At 34.1% G+C, this 12,505-nt stretch overlaps 1 protein-coding gene across 1 annotated transcript in view; it reads left to right on the top strand.

Annotated features, from left to right (window-relative positions):
* Window positions 1–5,789: 5,789 nt before the first annotated feature.
* Window positions 5,790–12,505, top strand: part of LOC149222803 (long chain acyl-CoA synthetase 6, peroxisomal-like) — a 64,176-nt gene continuing 57,460 nt past the window's right edge. The window contains exon 1 of the mRNA XM_089385639.1: window positions 5,790–6,154. Coding sequence (XP_089241765.1) covers window positions 6,022–6,154 — 133 coding nt within the window. The 5' untranslated portion in view covers window positions 5,790–6,021. The remainder of the gene's footprint in view (window positions 6,155–12,505) is intronic.

The raw sequence follows: 12,505 nt of genomic DNA, 5'->3' as shown, positions 1-12,505 counted from the left end.
GTGTCGACAATGTCTTTTGATGTTGAATGCTGAATAAAGAAAATAAACCTATAAATAAAATGATGTTGAATGCTGAATAAAGAAAATAAACTAATAAATAAAATAATGAATAAAGTAAATAAACTAATAAATAAAATAATAAATAAAGTGACGTTGAATGCTGAATAAAGAATAATAAATAAAGTGACGTTGAATGCTGAATAAAGAATGGTGGATATCTTTTTCAAGAAATCTGGAAAGGTTTTAATCTTCTAGATGGTTTATTACTTTTGTACAAATAAAAACTTTGTCAACTCCTATTATATATCTAACTAACTATTAATAAAAACAAATGTGTTCACAATGTCGGTTGATGTTGAATGCTGGACACACCAAAGAAAATAATAAATAAAGTGTAAATCTTGAGATGGGTGGATATGTAGTGGTCATCTTTTTCAACCAAAGAGCGTTGATAGGATTTAATCTTCTAGATTGCATATTTAAATTTTCAAAAAATATGTTTGATAAAAAAGTCTCTCCAATTGATGTCTACTATGAAAAGCATGTTTAAACTTCTCTACCAATTTCTTTTAACCATTTTAAAAATATTAATTTTATATTTTGAATGAAACAAAGCTATTAAAAAGTTCGAATACTTTCATATTTATTACTTTATTATTTTGAAAATTGTTATTATAATATAATAAAGTTAAGATACAATTTCGTTTATTGAAGTTATAATTTTGTTTAAAGGGTCAAAATTGTGAGGGAATCTAGTGAATTTTTTTTTTTAAGAAATCTAATTTTAAAAATGTTTGAAATTTTTTTTGATGGTGGAAATAGATTCAACACTATTGAGAATTTTTGGGGCACCAAAAATCTAGAAGATTGACATCTATAACCAAAATTTTCAATTTATGCCTAATTTTTTCAAAATCCTACAAGAATTTCTATTATTTTTTTGGGCAAAATGTAACTTAGTTAGACTATGGCATCAAGATACAATGTCTTACAGTTGAATAAAAAATTTTAATATTCTCCTAGTCATCATAATTAAACACTTTTATCATCTTGAAATCGTTATTATAATATACTAAAGTCAGGATATAATGTCTAACACGTGAATAGACCTATTTATTAGGGAGGCCATAATTTGGCCTTGACGACAAAAATTCTGATGGGAATCTGGTGATTTTTTTTTTCAAGAAATCCAATTTTGGAAGTGTTTGAATTGTTTTCTGATGGTGGAAATGAATTCAGCACTATCAAAAACTCTTAAGGTATCCAAAATCTTAAAACCTGACAACTATAATCAGAATTTCCAAAAAAATTTAAATCTTACCAAAATTTCCAATTGTTTTTCCGAGGAAATTGTGAACTAGTTAGACTATGCCGTCCAGATACAATGCCTTACACCTCAATAAAAAGTTTTAATATTCTCAGAGTCATCATAATTGATCAGTTTTATCATCTTCAAAATCGTTTTCATAATATAATAAAGTCAAGATACAGTGTCTTACACGTGAATAGGCCTATTTATTTATAGGCCTTGGGCAATTGTAAGCATTTGACTCATGGGGCCATAATATGTGTGGGCTGTGGTTTGTGTTGAAAATGCGTGGGGTGTGCGCACTACTATGACCATTCAAACTTGCCAACTGTTATTGAACCTTAAAAGTCTGCTGTACCCGGAGACACTGTAATTTGAAGTTTTTGGTCTGAGATTCCTTCTAGAATATACAACTTTAAGCTGAGCACGCACGTGAAGTTTGAAGAAGAGGAAGAGGAAGACTTCACGTCGTCGTAAATATAATCGAACAATGGCCCACACGTCCCCATCAGCACATTTGTCTCAATCCATATCTGAAAGGCCTCTTTGCAGCCATTGATTCGTTAGTATTATTATAGGCGGTTGTGGGGATTAGGTTTAATTTTATGGAAGGAGGTGAAGATGGAAGATATTTTTAGGGAGATTAAGTTTTAGGTTTAATTTGATGGAAAGCATTGAGGTTTAGGTTTAACTTTATGGAAGGAGTTGACGATAGAAGTCACTTTACAAATCAAAATAATATTATTATTAATGGAAGGAGTTGACGATAGAAGTCACTTTACAAATCAAAATAATATTATTATTAATGGCAAGGATTTGTCATGATCTCTCCATTTTCAAATGTCTTTTTCTTGTTCAAAATAATATTATTATTAATGGCAAGAATTTGTCTGTACACTTTGTCAACAAGTTTGTTCCTTGAAATGTCTCTTTCCAGTTATTATGATTGTTTGAAAATAATATTATTATGAGTCTGCAAATTTAATTTGAGGAAGAGTTGAAAATAGAAGTCACTTTTAAATTAAATCATGAATGTGAAAAGAGCTTATCCAAAGTTGAAATATTACACTACTCTCCAACAATGAAATATCTCACAGATGATAACTCGTTCTTCAATCTCAATCTTGGCATCCAATAACATAGAAAAAAAAACATTATATTATCACTATCAACTTGCTTGATCTTTTTTGCTATCCAACCATGAAATATCTCACAGATGATAAATCGTTCTTCAATCTTAATCTTAATCTTGGCATCCAATAATAATCTCTGAACATCATATTATCACTATCAACTTGCTTGATCTTTTTGCCCGTCATCTTTCTCAACCTAGTGCGCGGCTAATTTAAGAAAACCGAACATTGTAAGGTATACCGTAGAAAACGAACACAGTAAGGCATACCGTAGAAAACGAACACAGTAAGGCACAATTTAATAATGCCATGATACCCTTTTCATCTGGTTGGCCCAGGGATGGAATTTGTCAGTCTGTCAAATACAAATACAGCCAAAAAAAAATTCGCCTGCCCGTCAATATTCCTTATTAAAATGATGGAAACGGATTCCGTGCATGAGATTGTGAGTTGCAGAAACGATCACGGGTGTTTCAGATTTGAAATCCCTGCCCTGGGTCCGCTGCGTGGGGCCGGAGGATTTTTTTGGGAAAGAATTAAATGTAACCTAATAATAATAATAATTTAATTTAATTTCTTTTATGTAATTGTGATTTTTTTTGGTTATTTAAAATATATTTATAAATTTAATGGTATCAAAATCGATTTTGACATTTTTTTTCTGTAATTTAATTAAAAACTATTATTAAATTAAATCTATTTAATTGAAAAATGAGTAATGATTTTTGTGCTTGTGGGGTTGTAATAAAGTCTCTTTATATATTAAGAATCTTCATAGTAAATTCAAAATAATTCATCAGGACAAAAATCTATTTTTTTTACACACATATATATACTATTTTTGAATGTATAAATGGATTCAACACCCTAAAAAATATATGAGACTCAAACTTAAATTTGTGATACTTATCTAGTTAAGTAACATTGACTTGAAAAAGTCCCCAAAAAAGGTCCATTTCATTTATTAATTATTATGTTGTATTATAATATATATATATATATTTTAATAAAATGATTCTATTAACAAAAAAAGGGTAGGGGTAATTTACATCTAGACCGTAGTAAAAAACAACTGCCCTGTAGAAGCGGCAGAGAGTATCAGAAACACTGCCCATGACAGTGAACTTAGCCGAGAGCTGGTATTCAAATCCCACGCAGGGGAACAAGTATTGACTCTCTTACTGAGCTTACAAAAATTCAAAGAAGCATACAAATTGAACCATATCTTGCAGAAGTGAACCAAAATTTGCATCTTGAACCAAAAAATAACCGCTGTTAGGGGCCGCGTGACCAGTAATAGAGCAACAGAGAAAGAAACTACGCGTCTGGAGGCTCCTCCAGAATTTTGCACCAACCGAACTCAGTCAGAGCACTTGCACGAACAGCATCAGTATCATCCCTTGCACGAGCAGCATCAGGTTCAGAAGGACCAGGAGCCTCCGTTTCCATCACCATGTCCAAGGCATTGCGAGTTGGGATTTTCGGACCCTGCATAGAGAAAGGAATCTGCACAGAGACAAAGGCAGGGCCCTCCTGATGAGAGTTGGATTCCCCTGCCCCTTGGCCTTCTTCATGAGAGAACACCGAGACGTGAGCAGGGATTCTTGGACGATTCAGGGAACAATTGAAAGTGAAAATCGCCGAGCCAAAAGAGGGAGACGACGAGGAATCAAGAGGGAAATGGCTGGGGAGGTGGAGACGCCCTCTCCCACTGCGCATGCGTGGGTAATGGCCGACGGAGAGATCACTGGAGATGGAGGGAGAACTGGAGGACGGGCGAGAGGGCACACGCCTAGGAGTTCCCATGCGGCGCCTCATTCTATGGCGAAGACGAGGCATAACTAGCACCTCAGCAACCCTTTGTAAACAAGACCGCTCAACCACCTCCTCAGAGCTCGGCCTATTCAAATGGGCATCCAAACTCAGGGTAAGCCTCCAAACAAAGCCTGGGAGATGACGGAGGCAGCGTCGCAGAATTGGCCGAGCATAACAGAGTGGCAGAGCATAACAAAGCAGCATACCATAACACACCTTTACCAGACCAGAAAAGCACCAGAGGCTTCAAAACGATCCCAAATCTGAGCCTGTATTTAACACTATCTGCCATGCCTCAAATTGCACCCGCCATAACTTCAGCATTAAAGAGAGCCGAGGCCCAGCTCAGACGAGAGCATGCGGAACCGATGGAGAAATCAGAGGACGAGTTGGGCAGAACAAAACCACACGACGTGAATCCAAATGAAACCAAATGCCCCTGTTTATGCTGCGTCAGGCGATAAACCAAGTGGTACAGGGTAGGTAGGTGTCGTCCTACCTCGCCGCACCCTGTCCCATCACATTAACCAACTGTATATGCACCCGCATCCGGGGTATATTATATTATAATTAGTGTAGTTATATAAATTAAATAGTGGGTAAGTAGTGATGAATACTAATTTATAATCATGTAGTCTAACTAATAGATGAAATGAATCTTTTTGGGTACTTTTCTGGTCAATTTTGCCATAATTTCAACATAGATTTTTAAGACTCATAAATTTAAGTTGTTTAATTTGTAAAGTTTTGGTACCTAAAAAGTTTTTTGTGGTGTTGAATCCATTCACACATTTTAAATTATAATATGTCACAATCTTCTTTAAAATTGTATTACAAAAGTCTGTCTTAAGAAACCATTTTAAACTAACTTCAGGTTATAAATTGATTTCAAATTTAACTAAAATTATATTAAAAAATAAAATTTCATTGTCAATTTAATAATTTTTTTAATATTATTTAAATTAATTTATTAATAAAATTATATTTCCTTAAAATAAAAATTAAATATAACCTAATTATTAAATATATATTTTTTAAATATAATAATTTAATTTAATAAATATAACCTACTCTAATTATTAAATATTTTCATTTTTAAAAAATATATATATATTTTAAAATTGCAATTTATTTATTTATTTTATTTAAAATAGATTTAATACAATGGTACCAAAACCCATAAATCATTCAAATCATTCAAATTGCATCCTTTAACGTTATGATTTGATGTATCCTTCCTCCCTTTGACACAAAATTTTAGAAAAGTATGTACCTTAAAAAGTACCCTACCATAACAAAAAATTAATGTACGGCTACTTTTCTTCAGAATTTGGAGTCTTTCTCAACATAGCCGCGCGTCGCCTAAATTTAGAAAACCAAAACATCGTAAATATAAATAATTACAAAATCTCTATCGAAGAAAAATACAAGTACTTCAAAAAATAATAAAATAAAATAATGCCCAGGTCACCCTTATCGTCCAGCGCCCCTGCGTGGCTTGCGGAGGATTTTTTGGCTTCAATTCCTTCCACAACTATCCAAGCTTCAATTCCTTCCACAACTATACAAGCGGATCAAGGGTTCCTTTCTTTATTTTCTTTCCATTGATTTTCCCGATTGAAGTTATCTTCATCTCTTATTAAAGAGCGCCTGCGAATCGAACTCGGCGCCTCTGAACGACAGAGTTGGCTCTTTCAGCAGCTGAAATCTCTTGGACGGTTTCTCTCGGTCGAATTCCGTGTTGTATTTAGATTTTTTGTTTTGATGATGGAGAATGAGAATGGCCTCGAAGTTGCCCGGCGTCGCTTGCAGAGAATCGGCGGCCATCTGTGTAGTGTTCACTCTGATTTCGGTGGCGGGCTAGACACACAGTGCACTGCAGGAGAATATTGCGTTGGTAAGTTCATGCGTATTTTTTTCCCAAAATTAATGGAGTTTGCGGAAGTAATATTTTTATGCGCTCTTTTTCCTCTTCTTCCATGCATGTTGTGGGGATTGCTGTACATGATGCAATATATTCATGTATTAGGAAAGCTGGTGTTGGATAATACAGTTGCTGGTTTAAGTGTGATGCTTTGTACAGAGTTACAGATAGAGGACAAATTGGTCTGCAGGGACGATACATTATTGTTTGGAAAAAAAATAGGATTAAGTTTTAGCTTTTTATTTATTTATTTAAATAAGATTGAAAAACAGAGTGTAAATTTATCTAAGCCCTGCTTCTTTTATTAGTAGGAAATATATTTTTAATTCCTTTCTGCATACTTAATAGATCCAGATTCAGAATCTTAATCCTATACCTATAGACTATAGCATGCAATAAACCCATTCAGCTTGATCTAGTTGCATGCAATGATACCAATACATATGATTCAACTTGATCTAGTATATGACAGTTGCTAAACTGTGGGCTGAAGGTCAGGAGTTGACATTCTCATGGATTAATGTTATTTGTAGTATTCCTCATGCATCCTAGTGCCATGAGTTATAATATTCTGCAACCGTAGACGTCATTGTCTATCTGTGTGCTGGGGAGCTTGGGCAAACTGTGTTCCCCTTTCAAAGTCTTCTTCTTATCAAGGGACATATTTGAGCCATATTTTGCAGCTGCAGTTCCACAATTACATTTTTTATGCGTATTCTGCAGCTGCAGTTACGCAACTACATTTTTTATGCATATTACTTCGATCACGCTTTCCAATTGTTTCACAGCGCTTCTGGTAGGCTTTCAGTCTACATTTGTGTCAGAAATATATTTTATGGATATGTTCTCAATTTAGTTACCATGTTCTATGTTCTTTTTCTAAAAATGCCAGTTTTGTGGAATGTCAAGTGAAGAATGGAATTGGTGAGGCTGTAAAAGATTTTTATTTTTTAATTGTGTGTGTTTTTTCAATTGAGGATGTTACTATTTTATCAAACTCCGACAGATTTCTTCCCTCTTTGTCGGTTTTCTGGTTGGAAGATGTAATAACCCCCAACCAAAATAGTGGCTGGTAACGCTAAGGGATTCATTTTGATAGATCTATGTGATGTACCTATATACCTTTCTTAGCTCTCTCTCTCTATGTGATGTACCTAGATACAACATGGTTTCCATTGGACTTCCTGCAACTTGATACAAATTGCCAACCCTGAACCCAAGAGTAAAAGCATCTTGATTTTTTTTTCAAACACGTACCTTTCCATTGATGAATACCACCTTGAAACCTTTGACTTCCATTGCTGAAATGGACACCAGGTTTTTCTTGAGATCAGGCACATAAAATTTTTATTTTTTATTTTTTTGTAAATGAATTGTGCTACCCTCATTCAATTGAAGGATAGCATTCCCTACACCCTTTTCGCGATAGGTGGCATCATCTCTAAGAATAATCTCCACGATTGTTTCCTTCTCTATCAAATTAGAGAGAGCTTCCTTGTATCCGATGAAGTGCCTTAAAGCACTACTATCAATAAGCTAGATCCCCAAAGAGTCCGGAGGAGAAGTAGTGGAAAGGGTCAATATAAGTTAATGCTCCTTTTGCTTATTAGAAACAACATTTGATTCTTCATACCTGGAGTTCCTTGCTTTCCTTGAAGAGTCGGCCATTTCCTTGATGACTTGCATTCCCTTTTCCTTTGCCATTGTACCTGTCATTCCTCCGATCATTGAAGATGCCCCTGGAATGATTGATATCGTCAACAAGTGATGTGTCCCTTCTATTCAGACAGTCCTTCGCATAATAGCCAAACTCATTGCAAGCAAGGCATTTGCCTTTCCTTGCTTTCTTAGATCCGGACTTCCCATTGAAGTGACTTTAGGTAGGCCACCAGATGCTTTCGCTGCTCCACTCTAATAATCTTCTTTGTTTCGACTTCACCCTTGGTGAATTTGAAGTGGGATGAGGAACCCATTGAGCCTTTTGACCTTGTACAACTGTCTTTGGTGATTGCTCTTTCACTCTTGCTAGGGCTTTGTCTTCGCCTCCTCAGCTTTGCTACCATGTTAATTTTAGGTATGTTCAAGAAATCTAATTTTAAAAATGTTTGAATTTTTTTGATGGTGGAAATAGATTCAACACCATTGAGAACTTTTGGGGCACCCAAAATCTTGAAGATTGACATCTATAACCAAAATTTTCAATTTATGCCTAATTTTTTCAAAATCCTACAAAAATTTCTGGGCAAAATGTAACCTAGTTAGACTATGGCATCAAGATACAATGTCTTACAGTTGAATAAAAAGTTTTAATATTCTCCTAGTCATCATAATTGAACACTTCTATCATCTTGAAATCGTTATTATAATATACTAAAGTCAGGATATAGTGTCTAACACGTGAATAGACCTATTTATTACGGAGGCCATAATTTGGCCGTGACAAAAATTCTGATGGGAATCTAGTGATTTTTTTTTCAAGAAATCCAATTTTGGAAGTGTTTGAATTTTTTTTTGATGGTGAAAATGAATTCAGCACTATCAAAAACTCTTGAGGTATCCAAAGTCTTAAAACTTGACAACTATAATCAGAATTTCCAAAAAATTTAAATCTTACCAAAATTCCAATTGTTTTTCAGACGAAATTGTGAACTAGTTAGACTATGCCATCAAGATACAATGCCTTACACGTGAATAAAAAGTTTTAATATTCTCATAGTCATCATAATTGATCAGTTTTATCATCTTCAAAATCGTTATCATAATATAATAAAGTCAAGATACAGTGTCTTACACGCGAATAGGCCTATTTATTTATAGGCCTTGGGCAATTGTAAGTATTTGACTAATGGGGCCATAATATGTGTGGGCTGTGGTTTCTTTAAAAAATGCGTGGGCTGTGCGCACTACTATGACCATTCAAACTTGCCAACTGTTATTGAACCTTAAAAGTCTGCTGTACCCGGAGACACTGTAATTTGAAGTTTTTGGTCTGAGATTCCTTCTAGAATATACAACTTTAAGCTGAGCACGCACGTGAAGTTTGAAGAAGAGAAGAGGAAGACTTCACGTCATCGTAAATATAATCGAACAATGGCCCCCACGCCCCATCAGCACATTTGTCTCAATCCATATCTGAAAGGCCTCTTTGCAGCCATTGATTCGTTAGTAAAATTATAGGCTCTTGTGGGGATTAGGTATAGGCGGTTGTGGGGATTAGGTTTAATTTTATGGAAGGAGGTGAAGATGGAAGATCTTTTTAGGGAGATTAAGTTTTAGGTTTAATTTGATGGAAAGAGTTGAGGTTTAGGTTTAACTTTATGGAAGGAGTTGTCATTAATAATATTATTATTAGTGACAAGGATTTGTCATGATCTTCAAATCTTCAAATGTCTCTTTCCAGTTCAAAATAATATTATTATTAATGGCAAGGATTTGTCTGTACACTTTATCAACAAGTTTGTTCCTTGAAATGTCTCTATCAACAAGTTTGTTCCTTGAAATGTCTCTTTCCAGTTATTATGATTGTTTCAAAATAATATTATTATGAGACTGCAAATTTAATTTGAGGAAGAGTTGAAAATAGAAGTCACTTTAACATTAAATTATGAATGTGAAAAGAGCTTATCCAAAGTTGAAATATTACACTGCTCTCCAACCATGAAATATCTCACAGATGATAAATCGTTCTTCAATCTCAATCTTGGCATCCAATAACAAAGAAAAAAAACACTATATTATCACTATCAACTTGCTTGATCTTTTTTGCTATCCAACCATGAAATATCTCACAGAAGATAAATCGTTCTTCAATCTTAATCTTGGCATCCAATAATAAAGGAAAAAAACATTATATTATCTCTGAACATCATATTATCACTATCAACTTGCTTGATCTTTTTGCCCGTCATCTTTCTCAACCTAGTGCGCGGCTAATTTAAGAAAACCGAACATTGTAAGGTATACCGTAGAAAACGAACACAGTAAGGCATACCGTAGAAAACGAACACAGTAAGGCACAATTTAATAATGCCATGATACCATTTTCATCTGGTTGGCCCAGGGATGGAATTTGTCAGTCTGTCAAATACAGCCAAAAAAAAAATCCCCTGCCCGTCAATATTCCTTATTAAAATGATCGAAACGGATTCCGTGCATGAGAGTGAGTTGCAGAAACGATCACGGGTGTTTCAGATTTAAAATCCCTGCCCTGGGTCCGCTGCGTGGGGCCGGAGGATTTTTTGGATTGAATTTTTGCCACCATTTAAGGAAGCGGATTCCTTTTTCGATTGAAAATATCTTCCTATCTTCACCCATTCTTTAAAGAGCGTTTTTGGATTGAATATTTACCACCATTTAAGGAGCGGAAGAAGAGTTCCTTTCTTTATTTTCCATTGATTCCTTTTTCGATTGAAAATATCTTCTATCGAAATTTATCTTCACCCATTTTTTGAAGAGCGCCTACGATTCGAGATTGTAGCCTCTGAACGACAGAGTTTGCTCTGTCAGTAGCTGAAATCTCTTGGGCTGTTTTTTATTAGCCGATTTCCGTGTTGTATTTAGATTTTGTCTTCTGATGATGGAGAATGAGAATGGCCTCGACGTTGCTCGGCGTCGCTTGCAGAGAATCGGCGGCCATCTTGGTACTGTTCACTCTGATTATGGTGGCGGGATCGACATACAGTGCACTGCTGGAGAATATAGCATTGGTAAGTTCTTGGATATTATTCACAAAATTAATGGAGAATATATGATGTAATGTATTCATATATTACATGCATGCTGTGAGGATTGCTATATATGATGCAATATATTACAAAAGATGTTGCTGGATATATATAGCTACTGGTTTATGTGTGATGTTTTGCACCCAGTTGGTATGGTAATGGTATTTCGGTTATTGGATCCTGAACAAACAATCTGCGATAACAAATTGTCCGACAAATACACAAAAACAACATTAGTACAGTTCAGATTGGAATTTTTCTTTAGTTGGAAAAAATAACTATTGGTTTATCAGGGGATTTTTGGAACACTAACATCACGTTATAACCGTATCTGAAATGATTTAAAAATTCAGATGGACAAATTAGTATCCAGGGACGTTAATTTCGTGTAGATTGATTCTTTCCTATCAGGCTGGAGATAATTGCAAGAAGAGGCGTTAGGTGTAAGAACTATTACAGCCAGGGTGAAAGAAATTTCAATGTTTGGGTTGGTGTGGATTTGGGCAGTTGTAATAAAACAAAATGAAAAATAGGTCCATTATCTATGAAAAAATAAAATTGTTTTTTCAAAAATTATGGGATTAAATTCAATCTTAATTTTGGATTTATCATGTGTTATTTATCTTGGCATGTGATATTTATTATATGCCGAGAGAGATTAGATTCCTTATTGTATAAATTTCTCATCAAGTTTTTTAAATTTAAAGATTTTTTTTGCATTAAGGGATTTGATTCCTCTCTATGTCATAATAAATCCAGAATTAAGATGGATTTACACTCATTCTTACTATATATATGGCAGATGTCAACTACATATTAAGCATTAAAGAAATTACACATTTTCCACATATTGAGAATCATACCATTGAAATGTTTTAAACCTTTTTTACTTTCAATTGCTATATATATAACTTAGTGTGCATATTGAAATATTTTATTGATGGCCAACATCAAAATATTTTTTGTTTGTTAAATGCTTGACTCCGTGTTAAGCATTGAAAGAATTACACCTCTTTGATATTGGGATGTAAAAAACACCTATGAGCCAATTAATTCATTTTCTTACGAGGGGACATTGAATTTTTTTTATTTATTGTTGACATTGAAATATTATTTTCTTATTTATATTTTTTAAATGTCACATGTGAACTTAATATTGAATATCAAAAGAAGTACACATCTCCTATATATATAATATGAATATAAATATCATGTTCAATTTCATAATAAATCAAGCTACAATTGATAAAAAAAATTTGTAACTTTTCTCCTACAAAACATGAAGTGCTTGTTTAAAGCCATAATGGAACATGGCCATTCTTTACAAACCTGAGAGGTTGCAGCATATAATTTTTTTTTAAATTTATTTAAAAAAAACACATTAGAATTCCATCCTATAAACCTTCCAACACAATCAAGCAGCTCAGTTAAACAACTATAACTAGAATCATTGAAATCTAGTCCATTGAACGAGCAGAGAAAAAGTATTTGAATAGTTGATACTTTTTTCCAGGAAAAACCTTTAGCAACCAGACATGCTTTATATTTCTTGAGTCTTCCATTTGCATCATACTAGATTTATGGTGATAACTTCAACCAA

The sequence above is a fragment of the Pinus tabuliformis genome, chromosome Q, assembly GCF_031772625.1.
Source record: "Pinus tabuliformis cultivar Carrire ecotype Pingquan chromosome Q, CPIR1, whole genome shotgun sequence".
NCBI classification, from domain to species: Eukaryota; Viridiplantae; Streptophyta; class Pinopsida; order Pinales; family Pinaceae; genus Pinus; species Pinus tabuliformis.
Note: the sequence above shows the minus strand (reverse complement) of the source record. Positions and strands in the feature narration are given on the sequence as shown.